At 43.8% G+C, this 24,986-nt stretch overlaps 3 protein-coding genes across 4 annotated transcripts; 1 reads left to right on the forward strand and 2 right to left on the reverse strand.

The window, feature by feature from the left end:
- Window positions 1-95: 95 nt before the first annotated feature.
- Window positions 96-1,166, reverse strand: LOC133902901 (uncharacterized). Its single transcript, XM_062344223.1, has 2 exons — window positions 703-1,166; window positions 96-618 (listed from the first exon to the last, which is right to left on the reverse strand). The coding sequence occupies exons 1-2, from the start codon at window positions 1,039-1,041 to the stop codon at window positions 280-282; spliced, it is 678 nt and encodes a 225-aa protein (XP_062200207.1). The 5' UTR covers window positions 1,042-1,166; the 3' UTR covers window positions 96-279.
- A 10,319-nt stretch (window positions 1,167-11,485) lies between these two features.
- LOC133904092 (uncharacterized) lies at window positions 11,486-12,556 on the reverse strand. Of its 2 annotated transcripts, none has more exons than XM_062345575.1 (2): window positions 12,107-12,556; window positions 11,486-11,968 (listed from the first exon to the last, which is right to left on the reverse strand). In XM_062345575.1, the coding sequence occupies exons 1-2, from the start codon at window positions 12,443-12,445 to the stop codon at window positions 11,684-11,686; spliced, it is 624 nt and encodes a 207-aa protein (XP_062201559.1). In that variant the 5' UTR covers window positions 12,446-12,556; the 3' UTR covers window positions 11,486-11,683. The 2 variants fall into 2 exon arrangements, with proteins under 2 accessions (XP_062201559.1, XP_062201558.1); XM_062345574.1 differs by having other exon boundaries at window positions 11,486-12,022; window positions 12,107-12,542.
- A 6,307-nt stretch (window positions 12,557-18,863) lies between these two features.
- Window positions 18,864-21,513, forward strand: LOC133903760 (putative ripening-related protein 4). Its single transcript, XM_062345221.1, has 2 exons — window positions 18,864-19,438; window positions 21,039-21,513. Exons 1-2 carry the CDS (start codon window positions 18,864-18,866, stop codon window positions 21,511-21,513), a joined length of 1,050 nt encoding a protein of 349 aa, XP_062201205.1.
- The last annotated feature ends 3,473 nt before the right edge of the window (window positions 21,514-24,986 follow it).

Here is a 24,986-nt window from a genome sequence, read left to right on the forward strand (position 1 = left end):
GAAAATACTTATTTTAAATTAGGATAAATATTTATTAACTGTGCATATCAAATAGAAGGACATAAGATTTTATACAGGTTCATATCTCTATTAGAATATAAGATTTTATACAGATCCATATCTCTATTACGATAAATACCTGGCTTGTTGATCATTCCTGGTAAGCAATAGTATTCTTTGCTGAACAACAAACACCTTATTCTATATGTCACACCATGCAGGCCAGAGCAATGCATGGCGTGTTGACCAGGGGCCACAAGTCACACGTACCCATCACCATCAGCCTCCGTACTTGGCCTTGTAGTCCTGCCACAGCTGCTGCACGGTCTTCCCCAGTATCTGAGCGAAGAAGTCGTCGGTGTATCCATCCTTCATCTTGGCGTTGAGCAGCGCGACGAACCCTGGCTTGAGCGAGTCGCAGTAGTCCAGGAACCTCGCCGTGACGTCGTACCCCTGATCCCACCGGTCCCCTTGGCCCGGCTGCACCCAGTGCCCCGGCGCGTATCCCGCCTTCAGCCTCACGAAGTCGGCGATACCCTCGATGAGGCCGCCGTTCGCCTGCCCCTGCCCGTTCCACTGCCACACGTGTGTTGCCTCGTGGTACAGCACACCAGTCACCTACCATGGCACGGCGCACAGAGATACATATACTCATGATAAAGCTATCCATGTAGCAAGGCGAGGTAGAGCTACGCGCGTTACCTCGGTCTTGACGTCGCCGGAGTAGCCGCCGACGTACTGGGCGCTGAGGTGGATGCCGTTGTTGCTGGTGAAGGCCACGCCGCCGATGTCCTCGACGACAAGGGTGACCGCGTCGACGGGCTTGCGGTCGGCGGGGCTGGGCTGGTTGAAGGTGTTCCAGATGAAGGTGGACGCGTCGGACAGGACCTGCTTCGCGTAGTCGAGGCCGACGGCCTGGTCGAACCGCTGCCCGCCGGGGGTGTTGGACGCCGTGTTCGTCGCGTCGAACGTGACGGCGCCGGCCGTCGCGGCCGCGGCCAGAGCCAGGAGGGAAGCGACCGTGGCGACGTGAAGCTTCATCTTGAGCTGGTGCTGCACTTCGTGCTCTGGGATCAGCTACTTATGGTTGGGGTTATATAGGTCTGAACAGTGAGAGAAAATGTGATGAGAAGTTTCTCCAAGATTGAAGCTGATGGTAGCGTTTGGTCTAGTCAAATGAGCTTACTTGGACTTGGTCTAGTCTGGCTATGTTTTCTACAAATTTTGGTGGAAGAAAGCACGGAGATGTCTCCTTTTTCTCCATAGACGGCAATAGATAAGGCTGTCTCCAATAACGACGGGGAATCGTACCGTATCACTAGCTCTAACTTTTGCCGTTTCCAGCAGCTACATCCTTCTCCCACTGAGAGACAAAAAAAATATTTGTCGCTCGCTACAGTGACGTCGGAGGCAGCTTTGGCCGGTAAATTTGCTGCTAAAAACTGGCCACCGTATCCCTGTTCTTAAAGACTAACGTGTGGGTCAGAGAGAGGAAGAGAGTAATAGAAGGTAAAAAATAAGTGTCTGTTGGAGATATTTTAATAGTGTTATAGGGATATATTAGTGTCTGTTGGAGATATTTTAATAGTGTTATAGGGATAGATTTTTAGAGTTTTTATTGGAGGTAATATAACTTCTTACGACTATTAAATAAATAGTAGATGCTTGATTGTAAGTTTGCAGAAACGTGTCAACGAAGAACATTGACGTGTGCAGGAACGTTTGTGCAAGTAATTTTGTTTAATTATTTTCTGAGCATCGATCTGGATAGACCTATCTGACCATAAGCATATCTGGAGATGTGTATCTTTTTATCATTTGCGTGTGTTAATAACCTCGATCATCAATGGCTGGCTATGATGCAGGATCAAAGCCTGAGTACATTCCGCGTTGCAAACGGGGCAGGGGGCCGGAGGTACCACGTAAATTGAACTCCTGTTTAGAAGATAAGGACTTCTCTTAAATCCTGTGGGAATTGAAGCATTTTGTAAAAAAATTATGTGAAACTTTTTATGTGGAAATAACATTGGTTTATCTGTGCAAAACGTTGTGGAAAGTGATGACTCTTCAACAGCAATCAGATTTTCTAGCAGGAATTTTTTTTTTTGCAGTGCGCATGAATAGCTTACCTTTACGCACTAGCTCCGTGCATGATTTGTACTGTAATGATAGGATCAATGAGACTTGGTGATAGCGGTCTAAATTTCGGATTGTCACCCCTCCCCTATAGCCTACACATTGAATTTCCCTTCTTTTTTGGCATTATAGTCACTGTTTTGTTCTATTTTTTTTATTTTTGGTTCGTTATGTGCATTTTATTATGTAGAGACTGAAAGTAAAATCTTATATGATTGTATCTTTTTAGTGTAATTGTATGAGTGTATTTTGACGTAAGTGCACATTTCACAATTATTATACTTTTGAATACATACACAGGCATACATATATATATCATATATATATATATATGTGAGAGAGTAAGAAAATATAAAATAAAATAAATGTGGCCTAGGGATGGCCGGCGTGGCCCCTTCTCTCTCTCCTCCTCTATCCCACATGCCTCAACCTTTTTTTTCTCTTCGCTCACCCTTTTCCTTCTCTTCTTCTCATATCTATTTTGCTGCTAGACGGTGAGAATGGGATTCAAACTCCTATCAAGTTTATTTTTAACTCTAGCTCCCATACTTCCTATTACAGAAAATATTTACTATTCTTTGGTACATATAGAAAGCTAGGAATGACCTTAGATTTAACAAGAAGGAATGGATTGTACAACAAATGCACCATACAACAGAAGCTTCAATTTCGGTTAGCTTCCAAAATAATCAAAGCCCTCAGTATGGGCCAAATGTCATATATCTCAGATAATCAACTTCTAGTGATAACTCTTCAAAAAGGGATATAATTACTGCTCCAAGTCATTGGAACCTAAGACTACATTTAGCTAACTTCATGAAGAATAATCAGGGAATTCATTTTGAGGTGCGCAAAATCAATAGGGAGATAAACAAAATTTCTTATAGCCTAGCTAGGAAGGCTTGGCTTCAGGCTGATAGAGTTGACCCAGTTTACTCTTGTAATTATATTTTTTATGATGTTCAATGCCCTGTTCTTGAGGTATTGCAGAACCTGCTTTGGGATGATTTTCATCCATGTAAAGTTTCTTGTGTGTGAATGAAAATCCGGTGTTTTAAAAAAAATTCAGAGGCAGTGAGCCACACATTCAACACCGAGACTGTCTAAGAGCGGAGAAGACGGTGACCTGTTCCTGTGTTACAGGTAAACCCGATTGGGGCAATGTATTACATCGACGAGAAGCGTCGTTGACCTGTGACCACACTTGTACGTTGGCTCCCTCTCTTTTTCCGCTGGATGCACGGCATGATATGATCATATACACGACAGAGGGACTTCACTACTAATTGCCACTTGCCGCGAAAAGACATAACCACGGTGGATTTATCTGATGGTGGATGCAGACACGATAGGTAGAAGGTCTTTCTTCCTCCTCCACCTCCATCTCCTCTTCTCATTCCTTTTTTTAAGGAGTTCTAGCCGGTAGGGGTGTCCGCCCCTGGATTTATCCAAAGTTCTGAATTGCTTGAATCGATAGATGGAACTTGAGTTGAAACAATTTAAATTGAGGTGAAACATGGAAACTCTTCGAGTGGTAAATAGTTGAAACCACATAAAAAGGTGAAAACTGTGGCTATTTCGAAACCAGGATGGTGATTATGTCCTTTGGCTTCTTTAGTAACGGACAAATGTCAGGTAGCGTCGCTCAACTCCCAATTATTCACACAAAACATAATGGCATGTTCGGAATACAGAGGAAACAAATCCGGCATTCCAAACAGGACTAAGACAAGGCATAGGAGTATGCATCCGTCTGCGTACATTTTTAGAAGGAAAACCCAGAGGAGTAAAAGCAGAACGGACAGCTCAAATTAGATCATTCGACAAAATCCCCCGAGAAAAGAAGATGGAAATAAATTGTTCCCAACGGCCTAGATGTCTCTGTTACTAGGAGTAGTACTTACTAGCCAGCACAACCCGAAGTCCAGACCCAACACGGAACAACAGAGACCTTTTTCATTTTCTAAATCCGAAAATCATAAATATATACGTACATTTTGAAAATTTACAACTTTATACTGTTCAAAACAGACACACATATTTACAATTTTTTGATTTAAATAATAAATAAATCGAACAACGGAACAGAGGTACTCCGCTAGTCTTGAGCTGGGCTGGCCCATCACGGATTCATTGGCTGTCCCAAAGAGCACGTGCAGTCGGTGTGTTTTCTGCCCAAATCATGTCCCCGCGTTCCTTGCAACTTGGCAACCGCGTGGCCCGCAGTGGTGGGCACACTTAGGGTATGGGTGTACATATCTACATCAAATTATTCTGCAAAAAATTGACTATGTATTATGTGTAATAGCTATAGATATTAGTAGTTATTAAAATTTTATAATTACATGTTGTATTCTTATTCAACAAATCATTCATATTTTTTAAGACCTTTTGTCACTACAGCACTCCACCATCTCTAAGTCCAATTAGCTATCTTTAGGTGAAAACGGATCGGAATCGGACGTATAATTCTTTTACCATATCCGCATCCATTTCTTTTTGTCGAATTCATAGTAGGAGTGGATATTGCATGTATATGGATTGTTTCAAAGTCAAACAGAGTGGAATCAGATCGAAAATGGACTAAAATAGTTGGATACTACGTACGCACATGATCATGCAAACAACAAGTGGTGTGATAGTAATCATGCCCCTTAGTGTTAGGACCATGCGAGTTTTGTCTGCATTCTGAAACTATCTATCATCTTCACTAGGATAAGTTTTCATAAGTATGCAGATTGATATATATAACTAAAATCTCATTCAGAGTATCATCACTAGTTACCACCGCTTTTTCAGGAAATGATTAAGGGCTAAGGGAGTCAAGAAAATCTAGACAAGTAGATATAAAATAAGATATGCACATCATATGGTTCATTACAAAGAAAAGAAACCAATGGTTATTTCTATTTTTTCCACACAACCAAGAGGCATGCACACTAGCACATAGAAATGCTACATATTTGATCAAATGAGCATAATATAGCAGGCAATAGCTAAACCATAATTCAAAATATTGTATTGCATAGACAAATAGAATATATACTCTATTCCATAGATAGTAGCTAGTATTGGTTTGGATTGGAGGCACGATGCCATGAGGGGCATGCGCCTCGGCTGCTCGCCCCTCTTCGCTGTCGTGCACGTCATCACCATGAAAGACGATGAGGCCGCTCAGCCAATGGTGCAGGGGCACCAAAAAACATCATCGTCGTTGTCCCATAAGGTGAGCCCCCTCCATGACTTCCCCTTCCTTAGGTCCCTCGCCTATTTGACCCTCCCTCCCTTCTAGCACTTGAGGACAAGGTCAACGAGCCTCGGCTAATCGGCGTTGTCACTGTTCTCCATGGGCCTCAGGTTTCAGTCCACCTCGAGCAGGAAGGCATCGAAGGTGAACACGTCATTGCTCGTGGTGACCTTGTCGGTCTTGAACACGCTGTCCGAGGCACGATCTTCTCGACGTCGAACAGGTGCTTGTCGTGGCTGGCGTTCACCATGTAGTCATAGACAAGCACCAGTTCGCCTCGTCGCCGACAGTAACCATTTTTTTAGAGAGAGAAAAGAGGGAAGAAGAAAAGATGAGATGTCATATGACATATGGGATCCACTTCCACATGTGACCCAAGACGGACAAAACCACTGTCCAAACCACTTAGGGAGGAAAAACAAATGGTTTCAATTATTGCGAGAGCATTCATATCTGGTTTTTCGGTTCAAGGAGGAAAATCGTATAGAGGCAATAGTTGAAAGAGTTAGAATAGACTTTTTCCTTCCAAAAGACTTGAGACAGTGTACACTTAAGCCTTTAAATGGCTAAGGCGGTGTGCACTCGGGCCCTCTCTCCCTTCCCCGCACCTGTGCCCAAACGAACCTACCTGCTCCCCTCTTTTCGATTGCTTCTTTCACTTTGGCGCTGGCCCAATAATTGGCCAAAGCTTGTTTGGACCTGGCCCAACACCACCTCCACCGCTCCACCTCGACCCAACAGCCCAACTCTATTTCCACGTTGATGTTGCATCACCATCGTCAAACTCTGATGACCCATGCCCCTCTATTCCTCTATCTCTCTCATCCCATCGTCGCAGTCAGCGTCATCGGGAGCCCCATTGTAACATCTTGTCGCCACCGCTGCCGTCGTCTTTTGATAGGCGACCTACAAACCCCGACCATTGTCAACCTGTTGGGCTTCACCTAGATATCGGGTTTGAATTTGTTATAGAATCAGACATCAAAGTAGCCTATTGTCGGAGACTTGGTGTGATTAGTTGATGAAAACATATCTTTTCATATTCCCACATAATAATGTTAACATAGGTGGATCCAAAGGACTACCCTGGATTTTGGACCAAAAAATCATGGCAAAGACTACTTGAAGAACGTGCATGCTAGTTCGATTCCGCCTGCACGTAATCCGACACCACACAATCCTAATCTGGTGACTCTAAACTAAGGCCAAAGGCACAAGCATTAATTAACCTAGATCATGGAAGCCACTCTGCTCTAATCACCCCACGTGCTACTGCCGCTCGACATTAATTCTCTCTCTCTCTCTCTCTCTCTCTCTCTCTCTCTCTCTCTCTCTCTCTCTCTCTCTCTCTCTCTCGTACCCTGCAGCCACATCCATCCATTCTTTATCTGGAACAAGTAGCATCACACACACATCTCTCTCTCTCTCTCTCTCTCTCTCTCTCTCTCTCTCTCTCTCTCTCTCTCTCGTACCCTGCAGACACATCCATCCATTCTTTATCCGGAACAAGTTGCTACCAGGCCCACCTCGGCGTCGATCCGTCCATTAGCCACTCTGCGTCTGGTGGCGCCATAGCGCGCGATGGCTGTGGAGGCTAGCGACACAAGGCAGCTGGCAGCATAGCATGCCTTGAGCAGAAATCAAGGCTAGCCGGTCTCATACCCAACGATGAAGAGCTGGACCAGGCATGGAGGAGCTCGTGCCCGACGACGATGAGCTCGGTCGGCTCGATTTGGGCAGCATGGAGTCTAATTTTGATGGTCAAAATCTCGATCTCGGGTTGAGGAGTTTGATCAATTCAGGTAGTGAGAAACTTGATTCCCTTGGGAGGGTGTCAATTTGTGCGACAAAGAACTCATTACTGATAGGAGAGCATTGATTTGGGTATTGGTGGGAGCAGCTCTATAGCTTGCCTATAAGGATGTATTGATTTGTTTCTCAGTTGCAACAATTTTCTTCAAAATATGTATTAATGTGCTTTTCATTTTGAATATGCATAGCATGTGGTTATTCATGCTGCCGGTGGAGTTCTCTCTCTCCATGGGGTTGAGGATTGGGCGTCTGATGCTGGCGGGGCTCGTCCCGATGAGGAGGAGCTTGACCAGTTTCAGATGAGCTCATCCTCGGCAACGAGGAGCTCAATCTGCTCGATGTGGGCGATATGGAATCTAATTTTGATGGTAAGAAGCTTGATGTCGGATTGAGGGGCTCGGTCCCATCAATTCAAATGGTGAGAAGCTCAATACCCCTAAGAGGATGTCGATTTGGCTGTTGGGGGAGCATCAGTGCAACTTGCATGTAAGACTATACTAATTTTGCTTCTCTTGGTGCAGCATTATGCATTAGTCAGGTCCAAAAATCCTAACTATGTACCCCAAAGGTCCAATCCATTACAAATGAGAAGAAAACAAACGAGGAGAGAAAAAAGTCAGTGCACGGCGGGTAAGCTCGCGCACGGCGAGTGGCAGTTTTCGGTGTCATCCCAGGACATGCCTTCGCCTCGGTGAGCAATCTGCACCTTCTTGCCCAACACATTAAGTAAAATTTGCCTTTTATTACCGTAGTTTGACAATTGGACAAGTGATTGAGCATAGGACAAGAACGTTTTCACGTTGAGAAGTTTATATTGTTGCGCAAACCTGAGTGCATTGAGTGCATAATTTATCCAATGTTGATGGGGGATTGCAGTTTGAAGGTTAGAACTTGATGTAGATGGGAATCGCCTTTCCGGAACTACTGAATTGAGGTGCTCGGTCACCAAGTTCTACGGTCAGTTAGCCTTTTCAGCGAGTAACTCCTTCAATTTGTACGCCCGTGTTTTCCGAAATGCCTTTTCAAGGGTCACTACCCATGCTTCGTCAGAACCAAAACAGAGTTTAGCTTCAAGCCTACAACCGCTCATACAGGCTCCGCCAATCCCAGCAAGAAACATAACAATGCCTCGGAAAATTGTACTTAAAAACCCATGTTACCTGTAACAGAGTGATTTAGCTACACGCTTGAGTTTTACATCCAAAATTAGAAAGGTCCAACCTTAGGCAAAAAAAAAAAAATTCATCAGAAAATTTGATCACGCAGGTTGTTCTTTTCCGGGATTGATAACTCGATGCTATTGTCTTTATTTGACTTAGTTTTACTTATGAATTGCAAATGTAAAATTGTTAATACATGAAGAGAAATGATGACATTACGTTTAATATATTGTAGAATTGTTAGGACATGACTTAGTTTTACTTGGACTATTTATATTGCAGTCTTCGTAAATTTTAAACTTATTTTATGAATTTACGACGTTGAGAACGTTTAATAGATTTATATCGTATTTTTAGCAAATTTTATACATGTATATTGGATTCGAAAGTTTAGAGTGTCCAGTACACCCAGTGATAAAATCCTGGCTCCACCACTGGACGCTAATTGTCAATGATTGATAAAGTCAACTATGAAAATACTTATTTTAAATTAGGATAAATATTTATTAACTGTGCATATCAAATAGGAGGACATAAGATTTTATACAGGTTCATATCTCTATTAGGATAATATCTCTATTAGGATAATAACTCTACATCCTGTTTTATCTTGATTAATCTCAGAAAAAAATTATTATAATTGAGGTGTGTCTAGATCTAATCCTAACTATTTGGATAAATTCTCTCGTGTTCTAAATCTTGAAACCCTTTATCAGATACATTTAATCATAGTTTGAATATGTTATGAATCTTAATGGATATTTTCGCTCATAACCCAATAGGTTTTCTTTGTTTTGCTTCGTTCTACTTGTTTGAATTTTTGCTTCGTTCGATTTCCTTCGGCCTGTCTTTTTTTCCTTCTGTTCGTCCTCCTGGCTCCCACTTAACTCCTCCATTCCCTGTATAGTTAAGTCGAGGAGACATATCGTACTTGAAGTTTCTGAGTGTAACTTTTTTGGATTGTTTTCTTAATATATGGTAAAGCTAGCTAATTAGGTTGAGCCAAATGGGCCAACACAAAGCACGATGATTTTGGCCCGGTCCAGGGATGACACGGTCGGGCACAGACTTGCACCGTTCGATGTTTATCGGTTATGAGGCCCCCGCAGGCTACCTATCGTCCCCGCCTGATGCTTATCATAAAAGAGCGAATTTCAGCCATTCGTCGTCCCCTCCCTCCCCCAGAGGTCGCCCGTCCTCCTCGCCCCAGTCGGCAGCCCTTGCACCTGGATGGGCATGGCTGGATGATGCCCAGCTCATGTAGCTTCCGGAGGATGGGCTCTTGGAAGCGGAGGCCACAGAAGTCGTAGGCAGGCAGTGGGACGTCATTGCTGTCGATGAGGATGTTCCGTCGCCTCGCCGTGCCTTATCTGTTGTGTTGTGGGCCGAGCCTCCAACACGTAGGACGGCACGACACATCCCGATTAGTTAGTCGAGCCTGACGGGTCGTGCCTAGGTGTGCCTGTGCCGAGTCGGCCCGTCAGGCCCAATTGGCCAGGTCTGATATATGGAGAACTCATTTTTAATATAGGGATGATTTTCGTATAGAATACGATGAATTGTCTGTAATATCAACGCATACCTCATTTACCCATGATGGTTTTGAAACCCACCATATTGAGTTATGAACACGTGTACGATAGATATTAGTCTTTAGGATATACCATATTTTAAATAATTATTTAATTATCAAATCCTTGTCACGAATAACCGACGCGCACTTGCCTTGTAGTCCTGCCACAGCGAAGAAATTGTCACACTAACCCCGGCTTGAACGAGTCGCAGTAGTCCATGAACCTCGCCGTGACGTCGTAGCCCTCATTCCATCTGTGCCCTTGCCCCGGTTTCACCCAGTGCCCTGGCGCATACTCGGCCTTCAGTCGCACGAAGTCCGCGATGCCCTCGATGACCTGCCATTCGCCCGGCCCTGCCCGTTCCACTTTCACACATGCGTCACCTCGTGGTACAGCACCCCGGCCACCTGGTACAGTCTGTTAAACTCTGCTCACCAGAGAGAATAGAGAAGCGATTTACAGTAAGCGCTTGCCGCCTGCGGTGCTCGACGCGGCGTTCGTAGCGCTGAACGTGACCGCGCCGGCTACGACCATGAGGGAAGCGAGCACTACCACGCCACGCCTCATCTCGTTGATATCATTTGCTAGCACCGTGGAACGAGATGGCCATGGTTTAGTAGGCGGGCAAGGTAACGTGGCAACTCCCGTATGGACGCTCCACGTTCTGCGCGTGCTGTCCGCTTGCTCTGCTTTCCCGGGGTCAGAGTAGTAGTGCTGGCTGCGTTGCTGGCCCTCAAAAGGCGGGGGGAAAGAACGCGTGCGCGGCCGCCGGGGATGGCACCTCGCGTGCTGGAGTAGTGGCCTTCGCCGCTCTTGCACGCCTCTCCGCTCTCTCATATATTTCCCTTGGAGAAAACATACACGCACTCGCGCGAGCGCGGTGAGGGAGAAGGCAGTGGGCGACGCTGTGACAGCACGGCGGGGTGGGGCGGAGGTGGCCGACGGCCGTAGAGGGGGTGTCAGCGAGAGGAGGTAGAAGACTAGGAGGGAGGAAGAAGACCGTGGTGGTGCGCGCGCATTGCATCAAACACGTACGCTACTCAAAGCACGTTAGGCGCCTCTCTCTTTTACTTGCCGCGTGTTTCCCATCTAAACCCCAAAATTCTTTTCTGCGCTTGGAGCTGTTGCGTGATGTCTATGTAAATTTTTTTCTTAAAACTTTTAAACTAAAATTTTCTCGTTAACTTTTTAAAAAAAAAGTTGAGCTAAATTTTTCTCGTGTAAACTTTTTCTTAACTGTTTAAGCTAAAATTAAGAACGGAAGGCTGCGGCATGCGCGAAATAGCAGGCTCCATCTAAACCCACAGAGCAACATGCATGTATACATGCCAGCAAAAGCTATGCAAGTGACAAGATTAATTTCAAGAGTCATGGCGTTGCACTTGCACTGGACTCCGTTGGTATCACTCTCTCTGTTTCATTTTATGGCTGTTCTTCAACCAGATCGCGTCTGGTAACCATGTCGTTGAATTGTCGTTACGAGTTTGTGTCTAGGAAGTAGGAAGCATTCATTATCTGAACTACAAAAGCAACAAAGTTGTTTAACGCTGAAGACCTTATCAAACGGTATTCATCCTTTTATTTCCTTTCCTTTTGACAGTACAAACGTCAGAACATGACTTGTTGATCATTCCTGGTAAGCAATAGTATTTGTGCTGAACAACAAACACCTTATTCTATATGTCACACCATGCAGGCCAGAGCAATGCATGGCGTGTTGACCAGGGGCCACAAGTCACACCTACCCATCACCATCAGCCTCCGTACTTGGCCTTGTAGTCCTGCCACAGCTGCTGCACGGTCTTCCCCAGTATCTGAGCGAAGAAATCGTCGGTGTACCCATCCTTCATCTTGGCGTTGAGCAGCGCGACGAACCCTGGCTTGAGCGAGTCGCAGTAGTCCAGGAACCTCGCCGTGACGTCGTACCCCTGATCCCACCGGTCCCCTTGGCCCGGCTGCACCCAGTGCCCCGGCGCGTATCCCGCCTTCAGCCTCACGAAGTCGGCGATGCCCTCGATGAGGCCGCCGTTCGCCTGCCCCTGCCCGTTCCACTGCCACACGTGTGTTGCCTCGTGGTACAGCACACCAGTCACCTACCATGGCACGGCGCACAGAGATACATATACTCATGATAAAGCTATCCATGTAGCAAGGCGAGGTAGAGCTACGCGCGTTACCTCGGTCTTGACGTCGCCGGAGTAGCCGCCGACGTACTGGGCGCTGAGGTGGATGCCGTTGTTGCTGGTGAAGGCCACGCCGCCGATGTCCTCGACGACAAGGGTGACCGCGTCGACGGGCTTGCGGTCGGCGGGGCTGGGCTGGTTGAAGGTGTTCCAGATGAAGGTGGACGCGTCGGACAGGACCTGCTTCGCGTAGTCGAGGCCGACGGCCTGGTCGAACCGCTGCCCGCCGGGGGTGTTGGACGCCGTGTTCGTCGCGTCGAACGTGACGGCGCCGGCCGTCGCGGCCGCGGCCAGAGCCAGGAGGGAAGCGACCGTGGCGACGTGAAGCTTCATCTTGAGCTGGTGCTGCACTTCGTGCTCTGGGATCAGCTACTTATGGTTGGGGTTATATAGGTCTGAACAGTGAGAGAAAATGTGATGAGAAGTTTCTCCAAGATTGAAGCTGATGGTAGCGTTTGGTCTAGTCAAATGAGCTTACTTGGACTTGGTCTAGTCTGGCTATGTTTTCTACAAATTTTGGTGGAAGAAAGCACGGAGATGTCTCCTTTTTCTCCATAGACGGCAATAGATAAGGCCGTCTCCAATAACGACGGGGAATCGTACCGTATCACTAGCTCTAACTTTTGCCGTTTCCAGCAGCTACATCCTTCTCCCACTGAGAGACAAAAAAAAATATTTGTCGCTCGCTACAGTGAAGTCGGAGGCAGCTTTGGCTGGTAAATTTGCTGCTGAAAACTGGCCACCGCATCGCTGTTCTTGAAGACTAACGTGTGGGTCAGAGAGAGGAAGAGAGTAATAGAAGGTAAAAAATAGATGTCTGTTGGAGATATTTTAATAGTGTTATAGGGATAGATTTTTAGAGTTTTTATTGGAGGTAATATAACTACTTACGACTATTAAATAAATAGTAGATGCTTGATTGTAAGTTTGCAGAAACGTGTCAACGAACAACATTGACGTGTGCAGGAACGTTTGTACAAGTAATTTTGTTTAATTATTTTCTGAGCATCGATCTGGATAGACCTATCTGACCATAAGCATATCTGGAGATGTGTATCTTTTTATCATTTGCGTGTGTTAATAACCTCGATCATCAATGGCTGGCTATGATGCAGGATCAAAGCCTGAGTACATTCCGCGTTGCAAACGGGGCAGGGGGCCGGAGGTACCACGTAAATTGAACTCCTGTTTAGAAGATAAGGACTTCTCTTAAATCCTGTGGGAATTGAAGCATTTTGTAAACAAATTATGTGAAACTTTTTATGTGGAAATAACATTGGTTTATCTGTGCAAAACGTTGTGGAAAGTGACGACTCTTCAACAGCAATCAGATTTTCTAGCAGGATTTTTTTTTTTGCAGTGCGCATGAATAGCTTGCCTTTACGCACTAGCTCCGTGCATAATTTGTACTGTAATGATAGGATCAATGAGACTTGGTGATAGCAGTCTAAATTTCGGATTGTCACCCCTCCCCTATAGCCTACACATTGAATTTCCTTTCTTTTTTGGCATTATAGTCACTGTTTTGTTCTATTTTTTTATTTCTGGTTCGTTATGTGCATTTTATTATGTAGAGACTGAAAGTAAAATCTTATATGATTGTATCTTTTTAATGTAATTGTATGAGTGCATTTTGACGTAAGTGCACATTTCACAATTATTATACTTTTGAATACATACACAGGCATACATATATATATCATATATACGTATATATGTGAGAGAGTAAGGAAATATAAAATAAAATAAAATAAAATAAATGTGGCCTAGGGATGGCCGGCCTGGCCCCTTCTCTCTCTCCTCCTCTATCCCACATGCCTCAACCTTTTTTTTCTCTTCGCTCACCCTTTTCCTTCTCTTCTTCTCATATCTATTTTGCTGCTAGACGGTGAGAATGGGATTCAAACTCCTATCAAAGTTTATTTTTAACTCTAGCTCCCATACTTCCTATTACAGAAAATATTCACTATTCTTTGGTACATATAGAAAGCTAGGAATAACCTTAGGTTTAACAGGAAGGAATGGATTGTACAACAAGTGCACCATGCAACAGAAGCTTCAATTTCGGTTAGCTTCCAAAATAATCAAAGCCCTCAGTATGGGCCAAATGTCATATATCTCAGATAATCAACTTGTAGTGATAACTCTTCAAAAAGGGATATAATTACTGCTCCAAGTCATTGGAACCTAAGATTACATTTAGCTAACTTCATGAAGAATAATCAGGGAATTCATTTTGAGGTGCGCAAAATCAATAGGGAGATAAACAAAATTTCTTATAGCCTAGCTAGGAAGGCTTGTCTTCAGGCTGATAGAGTTGACCCGGTTTACTCTTGTAATTATATTTTTTATGATGTTCAATGCCCTGTTCTTGAGGTATTGCAGAACCTGCTTTGGGATGATTTTCATCCATGTAAAGTTTCTTGTGTGTGAATGAAAATCCGGTGTTTTAAAAAAAATTTCAGAGGCAGTGAGCCACACATTCAACACCGAGACTGTCTAAGAGCGGAGAAGATGGTGACCTGTTCCTGTGTTACAGGTAAACCGGATTGTGGCAATGTATTACATCGACGAGAAGCGTCATTAACCTGTGACCACACTTGTACGCTGGCTCCCTCTCTTTTTCCGTTGGATGCACGGCATGATATGATCATATACACGACAGAGGGACTTCACTACTAATTGCCACTTGCCGCGAAAAGACATAACCACGATGAATTTATCTGATGGTGGATGCAGACACGATAGGTAGAAGGTCTTTCTTCCTCCTCCACCTCCACCTCCTCTTCTCATTCCTTTTTTTAAGGAGTTCTAGCCGGTAGGGGTGTCCGCCCCTGGATTTATCCAAAGTTCTGAATTGCTTGAATCGATAGATGGAACTTGAGTTGAAACAATTTAAATTGAGGTGAAACATGGAAACTCTTCGAGTGGTAAATAGTTGAAACCACATAAAAAGGTGAAAACTGTGGCTATTTCGAAACCAGGATGGTGATTATGTCCTTTGGCTTCTTTAGTAACGGACAAATGTCAGGTAGCGTCGCTCAACTCCCAATTATTCACACAAAACATAATGGCTTGTTTGGAATACAGAGGAAACAAATCCGGCATTCCAAACAGGACTAAGACAAGGCATAGGAGTATGCATCCGTCTGTGTACATTTTTAGAAGGAAAAACCCAGATGAGTTAAAGCAGAACAGACAGCTCAAATTAGACCATTCGACACAATCCCCCGAGAAAAGAAATGGAAATAAATTGTTCCCAACGGCCCAGATGTCTTTGTTACTAGGAGTAGTACTTACTAGCCGGCACAACCAGAAGTCCAGAACCCAACACGGAACAACAGAGACATTTTTCATTTTCTAAATCCGAAAATCATAAATATATACGTACATTTTGAAAATTTACAACTCTATACTCTTCAAAACAGACACACATATTTACAATTTTTTGATTTAAAAAATAAATAAATAAATCGAACAACGGAACAGAGGCACTCCGCTAGTCTTGAGCTGGGCTAGCCCATCACGGATTCATCGGCTGTCCCGAGAGGCCGAGAGAACGTGCAGTCGGTGTGTTTTCGACCCAAATCGTGTCCCCGCGTTCCCTGCAACTTGGCAACCGCGTGGCCCGCAGTGGCGGGCACACTTGGGGTATGGGTGTACATTATCTATACCCAAATTGTTTTGCAAAAAATTAACTATGTATTATGTGTAATAGCTATAGAAATCAGTAGTCGTTAAAATTTCATAATTACGTATTGTATTTTGATTCAACAAGCATTCATATTTTTTGGACATTTTGTCACTACAGCACATCACCATCTCTAAGCCCAATTAGCTCTCTTTAGGTAAAAACGGATCGAAATCGGATATATAATTCTCTTACCATATCCGCATCCATTTCTTTTTATCGAATTCATAGTATGAGTGGATATTGCATGTATACGGATTGTTTCAAAGTCAAATAGAGTGGAATCAAATCGAAAATGAACTAAAATAGTTGGATATTACCGGCGCACATGATCGTGCAAACAACAAGTGGTGTGATAGCAATCATGCCCCTTAGTGTTAGGACCATACGAGTTTTGTCTGCATTCTGAAACTATCTATCATCTTCACTAGGATAAGCTTTCATAAGTATGCAGATTCATATGTATAACTAAAATCTCATTCAGAGTACCATCACCAGTTACCACCGCTTTTTTAGGAAAGGATTAAGGGCTAAAGGAGTCCAAAAAAATCTAAGCAAGTAGATATAAAACAAGATATGCACATCATATAGTTCATTACAAAGAAAAGAAACAAATGGTTGTTTCTATTTTTTCCACACAACCGAGAGGCATGCACACTAGCACATAGAAATGCTACATATTTGATCAAATGAGCATAATATAGTAGGCAATAGCTAAAACATAATTCAAAATATTGCATTGCATAGACACATAAGAATACATACTCTGTTTTATAGATAGTAGCTAGTATTGGTCTGGATTGGAGGCAATGTGTCCAGTAAAATACGGATATTCTGATCTAAAAATCGGATAATATTTATCCGTCGGATTTTTGCAATATTGTATCTGGATCTATATGAAACTATCCATATCCGCATCTGCATCTATATCTAAAAAGGTTTACCATACCTGTATTTGTATTCACACGAATCGAATAAAAAATTATCTGTTTCGCTTTCATCCCAATATCCTGGTAGCCCAAATGTACAACATACCTTTGTTATTGAACAATTTTTTTTAGCATTGTACACTCATTATTAAAATATTGGGCCCACCACTAGTAGCCCGTCGCAATCTCCCAGGAGACCGCAGGTGCCGCTCCTCACGCGGAGCACATCTACATCAATATATTACAAACCCACATGCACATGCATCACTACATATGCACATTACACTTATATAAACGCGAGTGTATCTTTATCACACATCTACAAATTATATTACTGAAAGCGCACGTACGTTTTACGGGCAAGATTTTAAACCATGCTAGATGGAGTCGCAATCTCATGTCTCCACCACCATACCAAGAGGTGGTTACCGGCAATATGGCATCCTTGACAAACAACCTGCAACATGTGCCAATGCCCTAACAAATGTAAGCAACCACTGAAACAGAACCGAGCGATCAACTTCGCCTCAACAAGATATGGAACAAAACTAAACATATGCAGAGTACGTAGGCGCCATAAAAAAGATTTAGTATCATGTGTTCGAACGATTGGCCACAGATGTCAGGTGAGCAGCATCCACGGTTTCTTTAGGGATGCAGAGACGCACTTGGAATGCCATCTCCTTGCTCAGCTCTCCATCAGCTGAAGCTTCTGTAAATGTCTGAAGTTCAAAGCAGCATTAATACACATTGATATTCAGAATACAAAGTGAATGGTGTCAAGGGCAGAACATTTTGAAAAGTGAAGCCTGTGATGTTGTAACTCAGGATGGCTTAGTTTGGATGGTACTAATACAATTGTCGGACCCATTTCCGGATTCCCGTATGCCTCCTATATTAATCTATGCATCAGTAGCTGATATGCATATGGTGTTTACTCCACGGAATTGCTATCACCACATGCATTTTCTCTGGACATTTCCTAGCTCGTGACCAGTTCTACTTGCCATCTTCCCTTCTTTCATCAACTCTGAATCGCTTAGGCTAATAGGAACGTTATCAAATAAAATAGCGCCCTATATATATCACCACGCACGATCACACGAATAGATGGCTGAGATGAATTAATCGGTACGTAACGACGTGCTGCATTTCCTAGTGATCTCAATGGACGACAGTATTTCACAGCAAAAACGAAGAGAAGCCTGCCTGGGACAACTAGCAGAGGCCAAAGGATTGCCAAAGAGCCAGGGAAGAATACAAGTGAGCAAACTCAGGTTCCAAGATCCTTGCACGGAAAGAGACGGTGGTACTTGGATTCAGATGTCTCAACTGGTAGAAAGACTGATCTCGTTCGCTCAGATATTCAGACAAGACAAGGTTACGTTGTTGCTCACAACAACTAGGAGGTGTGATAGATTGTTTCAGAGAATTTACCATAGGTCTGGAAGCTGGCAGCAAATTGGAGGATCTTATGGTCGAAAGCTCCATACGAAGCTTCTACAAAATTTCACGGAGATATGCTGTTGGAATAGTCTCATATTGTTTGTGGAATAGCAATTCATCCAACTTAAAAGTAGAGAATCCATCATTTCATTGACTAGCTTTTATGGTGTAGAAATACCATTTCGATCATACAATTAGTATCAGAGTCCGTGTCCATAAGACGTGGGTCACAATCTTTGATCCGGTGAATACGAGTATGTGTAAATAATATGAGTGTAAATGCCTGATAAACTACATGTGCTAGTAGGGCATGGCCTAAGGGACTGCCGTGGTACGATAAAGGGGCGATGAAAGGCTGAGGGACACCAATATGTGGAGGAGACTTTAGAGCTTCTCACCTCATTGGCCAATAGCACAAAAAAAATGTTATGACATTGACCAATGCACGACGCTTTCAGTCTTTCACCGCCCAAAAATTACATTCTACAATCAACCAACCAATCAAACAACATAGGGGGTTGCAAAAACCAGGAAATGGCACTGGACGAACACTTCCGGTTAAACCAAGCGGCATTGCGATAGCTGTTCCTTGATCTATATATAAATCACCCAACCCCATACACCTCAGGCACCAGCAAGGTGAAGTTCGACTGAAGCCTTGCACGGGACCAAGGTGACGAGCATCATGGCTAACAGGAAGATGTTAGCGGTGCTTGCACTCCTGCAGGTCCTGTCCCTCCACGTCCATGGCGTCTCTGCGGCCGGCAAGCCGAAGCACAGGGCCGGCACCTGCCACATCAGCGGCTTCCTCCACGGCAAGGCCGGCAAGTGCAACAAGAAGAACGGCTCCGACTGCTGCGTCGAGGGCCACAAGTACCCGCAGTTCAGGTGCTCGCCCCCGGTGTCCGCCAAGACGCCGGCGACCCTGACACTGAACAGCTTCGCTAAGGGGGCCGACGGCGGGGGGCCATCGTTCTGCGACAACCGGTTCCACAAGGACAGCGAGCTAGTGGTCGCGCTGTCCTCCGGGTGGCTGCGGCTCGACGGCACGCGCCGGTGCGGCAAGATGGTCCGCGTCCACGGGAACGGGAGGTCCGTGCTGGCGAAGGTCGTCGACGAGTGCGACTCGGTGAGCGGCTGTGATACGGAGCACAACTTCGAGCCGCCGTGCCCCAACAACATCGTGGACGGGTCGCCGGCGGTGTGGAAGGCGCTGGGCCTGAAGGAGAGCATCGGAGAGTTCAAGGTTACTTGGTCCGATGTCTGAGCCGTGCCACGCTGAAGTAGCCTTCTACATGGAGTACGTGTGTACTTCTCACTTGCATGCACATTGTGTGTGATGCCAATCTTGGTGATGGAGCAGCTACTAAATAAGCCATCAGTTGTCACTTGGTATTTTTCATCTTTCACAAAATTATGACCACTTGTCATATTTGCCTTCTACGATTCATGTTTCTCCCGAAACAATGTGCTATGTTAGTAATGACATTGTGATCTTTTATTCTCGTGTGTTTCGAAAGTCCATCCACTTTCACATGTTTGAAAAATTCACCTACTTTAACCAGTCCAAAACAAAAAAGAAAAGAAAAGGAGGGGATAAAAAGAATTACTGCTCCCTGCCACTAAAAGGTGAAGGTATATACACTGATATGGTTCGCAAAAGTAACTTTGATTACTACTTTCTGCTGTAATATATTTACATAACTATTCATATATTTCGAGAACAATCAACACATATTATTCATGTCTGCTCAATATCCATAAAAATATCGGCTGACAAATGTTGAAATGTTTTACTATATGTATCCCCCGATGCGTCATCTATTTTCACAGGATTCATTCAAATTTTTACTAAATTTCAAACAGAGCCTAAGACACAAAGATACATCTTGTTTCCAGTATCACGGGAACACTAAACTAGATAAGATACAACCTTTCTTGCTTAAAGTTTGGTCTTAGTTCTTGACTTCTTGTACTACTAAGCTGACTGACCTGACAAAAAATTCAACAAGCACTACAAGCACTATCCTCATTGAAGCAGGAAAGAAACACATGCATTTGGACTCTAAAGTCTAGACATCCATGGACAAGTTACTATAGGTTGCAGTGCAATTGCTGGAGTTTGTTATATTTACCATACCAAAGCCAAGAGTCCAAGACCGAGATTCAAAGGAGGTGTTACTGGTACATAAAAATAGTTTTTTAAGTTTTAGCGGAAGCATCATCAGGATTGACAAACTACGCACAAAATCAACACATGAGACACGATGTTTTTTGATGAGGTTCAGCCAACTTGACTACATTCTCAGGGCATGACTACGGGTGTCCTTTTCCAACTGTTTTCGTCGATCTGCGGTTACACAGGTGATACATAATATTTATAGGCTCGGAAATAGAAATCCGACCACAACTTTATTCCTAGTCCTATCTAATTACAACTATAAATATATCTGTAACTGACCCTGTACACATATTCGACACATGTCTAACAAGTTTAGCCTGTGCAATAGCTTAATCAATCAGGCAAACATTTGGAACGGTAATCAGAAACCCATCTGAAACGGTACGTTAACACATCAAGTTCAGACTGCTCAATCTGAACATAGCAACGGATTGCCGTGGCAAACAACCAATGCATGTTCATACTTGTGGTAAGATGACTATATAAGCTGATGCACAGCTATCCCCGAGCATCCAAGCAGCACAGCCAAAACACAACGGTAATCAACTAAGAGAGGGGGACAATATAAGGTAGTGTGCCTGAAATGGCCACCATCCGAGCTCTGGCCACCATGGCCATCATCTTCATGGTCGCTCTCTCCTCCTCCCACCTAGCATTCTCTCTTCGGCCCAGCCTCGGTGTCTGCCGTGCCAGCGGCTACCTCCCTGGCAGGTCCGGCAACTGCGAGAAGAGCAACGACCCGGACTGCTGCGTCGACGGCAAGAAGTACCCTCAGTACCACTGCTCCCCACCGGTGACATCAAGCACCGGAGCCGTGCTGACGCTGAACAGCTTCGAGAAGGGCAAGGACGGCGGCGGCCCGTCGGAGTGCGACAACTCCTACCACAGCGACGGGGAGATGGTCGTCGCCCTGTCCACTGGCTGGTTCAACAACATGGCTCGTTGTGGACACCGCATCAAGGTGACTGCAAATGGTAACTCCGTGTACGCCAAGGTCGTGGATGAGTGCGACTCCGTGCATGGCTGTGATGACGAGCACAACTACGAGGCTCCCTGCGACAACAACATCGTTGATGCTTCACCGGCAGTGTGGGACGCCCTGGGGCTTGACCAGAGCATTGGTGAGCAGGACATCACCTGGTCTGATGAGTGAGCAGCTTGACTGCAGAGGAGGCATCTGACAGCCGTCAAATACAGATTACAGCGAGATATATAGCATGTACAGAGTTATAGGAAGGTGCATGGTGCCATGGTCCAGTAATATACTAATATGTTGTTGTTGTTGTTGTAATGCTTCCACTGCAATAAAACAGTACTTGTTCGGCACTTCGGCTAGCAGCTAGTAAGGAACATGACAAAAATATGGTTGCTCCCTGATTTGGGAAATAAGTCAGTCAGTCATGCATTCTTAGATGTCTAGCATTTAAAAAAAACTATAGCTAACCTACACAAGCACTTTACAATTTGGACCCAACCCGTGCATCCGCACGTGCTAGACCTTTTAAATAGCTTTTAATTATTTGTAATTTCTGGTATTTATGACTTCAAATTCTGGAATAAGTACATTTTATTCATTGTAAAGCTATAGTTGGAACATTGACTTCTAAATTTCTAATTTTCATACAATACTGTAAGTTTTAGTATTCAAAGTTTGGAATTCTAACTTGAAGTACACATATACACATGATAATATATTGAATTTTAGATTACAACATTTTTTTATAATAATTTTAGTTCCCGAGTTAAGTCAAAGTTTTAGTTGCTATTTTTTCTGGAAGCGTATCTACTTAAAAGAGTACTTTTTAAGTTTTCAGTATCATAATTTTCGGAGCATGCAGTGATCAAGATTCTACATCATATAAATACGTTAGATTGATCTGAAATGATCTGAACGTTGATAGCGACAAATTTAACTGATGTAGAGATTATCAACACCTGGTTGCATGGTAGTAGATCATAAATTCAGACTGCCTTCCGGTATCACACAGTGTGCCAAGCAATTCAGGCAGAGTCACATAAGCGTGGCTCCAGTCATGAAAATTACAAGATGGGGAAAGGCAACTCTATATGCGGGTGTCGATATATAGGCTATTTTAATCATTCATCTCTCCCACTTGATATTGATGTATCTTATATATCTTATAAAATTTTCTTTTACCTTACGATAAGAATCTCAATACAAATAAACGGTTCAGATTTGTAGAAATTTTCCTTCAAAACTGGGTTGCTGCAGCTTCGCGATCTAATAACAATCCGGCCCATGGGATAGCCACGTTTAGGACTTCGCTCGGCGGTCACTTCCCGTACTGGACCTTGAACTCATTTGGGCGTGGCGGTCGGCCGTTTGGCTGAGATCTTGTCTCATTTTTTTGCCTGTTCAAGGGAGTCTCTTTACCGTTTTATTTTAGCGTTTTCAAGATCATTTCTTTTAAGATAAGGTTCTCTTTTTTTCTTCACGAATCTTTTCAAATAGAAACTATTAAAGATAAAGAAAAATGAGAAGAAGAATCAGAAATGAAATGAAATAAAGAAAATATAGTTAGGATAGTCTCAGGAGAACCTCTTTGTTTTCCTGCACGTTCTCTCTCGATGTCCAGACCATCCTGTGTCCATTTTAAGAACATTGTCAAATTCAGTTCAGACCCTAGTAAAACTTGATCGATTCTCTTGTAGCCCGCTCGCTCACACTAATCTATGGGGAGTCCACTAGCAATTTAGCTGTAACCACAACAAGAGGCAAAAATATCCAACGCTGTCTCTGTCGTATTTGTTCCCAGTCGTCACCGGCATCAGGCATCAAGAGCTTGTTATCAATTCAGTCGGCACATATAGAATTGGCACACTGGTCGGATCCAATTGACCAGGCTGAACTATATATGTCACCATGTTGTTCAATTATTCGATTTTTCCTTAGTCCCTAGTCTTGGCCTCATGCGTCCGGCGCATAGGAAAATAAGCTATACATTAATACATGCCGTCGAAAAGAGCCCAGGAAAGTTACAGATCATAAAAAGTTACTCGTCGCGTACTAGTACGAGTGCACGACTGAATGATCGAATCAATCAGGTAGACGTGCCGTACGTCGATGGAACCATCACCTGGCAAAGGGAACAAGAGCTGACCTCTGATCATCTGGATCGATCAAATCTTGGTTTGATTTCGACGCGTGTGAGAAGCTTCGGCGACACTCATTTGACTAACACGCCACGTCCTTTTTCTGTTACTCGCTTTGTTTACTCACCAGTCACCAGTGTGTATTGTAGCATGTATGTATCAGCATCACTCAACCACCATTAGATAGGCTGGTTGCATTGGCATTGCGATGCATCAGCTGAATCCCACGCGTCATGGCGTGTGATGAGGAAAACGTGCTTCAGCAGAAGGGGTGTGTGAATGTGCTGACAAGAAAGAATTAACGTCGATTTAACAGTTTTGCGCGTCCAGCAACCGGGGTTGTCGATCGGATCACAGAGGGGGCTTCCTCTTGGACTTTGCGAGAGCGCGGCATCTAGGCCGCCTATTTTATAGAGATCAGTCTCTGTTGCGCTGACCTTTTGATTTGCTCTTACCTTTCTGTTTTTTCCTTTTTTTTAAATCTATTTAGTAGAGCTTTTATATTAGTTTTTCGGTTGAAATCAGAAGAGCTCTATCAAACAGCAGTTTTCAATTTTTAGCTTCTTAAATGTAATACGTGAGAGTGATTATCTGAAATAAAATAGAAGTTATAGAGCTGAAAAAACAACTTCTCCTGATTCACTTTCCGTACAAAATCATTTTCTCTATATAGTTTATTCTAAAGAATCACTATATAATTACTTTCAGCCACAGAATCACTATATTAGATAATTACTCTCAGCAAAAAATTTAAATCAGAGAGCTCTAACAAACAGACCCTTATTTAGCTCATCGGTATCATTCTTATTAATATAATTAGCAGCTTTTTTTCTTTCTTTCTTTTAAAAAGGAAAAAAATAACGTCTCTGCAACCTGATGCCTTCCAGCTTATTATTATGCTACTACAGGAGCATTAGACTTCTCCCTAAACTAAGCAAAGAGGATTACGTACTGGGGCAGTAGATCTGACCATAAACTGTGCAGAGCAGTATCTCTATATTCCTTGTTAATAAAGAAGATAAAATTATTAGTCTCACATGCTCGGCACTAAGATCATCTTTAATTATATTCTCTTTATTTCGTTTTCTTTTCGATTCTTATTTTATTTATTTTTTCTCATCTCTAACAGTTTTTCTTTGAGGGGAATCGTAAAGAAAAATAAGAGAATCTCGTCTAAAAAGTAACATTAGAAATTTTATTGTGAAAAAAATTGTAAAAAAACCCATTAAAACGCTGAAGAGAAAAAAATAATCCTTTCAAATTTTGATCCTCGGAGGAAAGCCGTTGGTCTAGCCTAACAGTGAAGCCTCCTTGTAGCACCGGCGCGCGGAGGAGCCTTTTCCGTCTCGCGGCACGGCCTCCAACGGCGCAGCGCGGAGCCGCGGCGCGAGGACACCGAGCAGCTCGGCCGGCCCGCCGCGTGGAGCGGTGGATACAGCGTCCCAGTCAAAAGATCACGCGGCTCCGACACGATCCCGGCGCGTCCATCGCCCATTTACGTGTGCCCCATGT

The sequence above is a fragment of the Phragmites australis genome, chromosome 21 (genome assembly GCF_958298935.1).
Source record: "Phragmites australis chromosome 21, lpPhrAust1.1, whole genome shotgun sequence".
In the NCBI taxonomy this organism is placed as follows: domain Eukaryota; kingdom Viridiplantae; phylum Streptophyta; class Magnoliopsida; order Poales; family Poaceae; genus Phragmites; species Phragmites australis.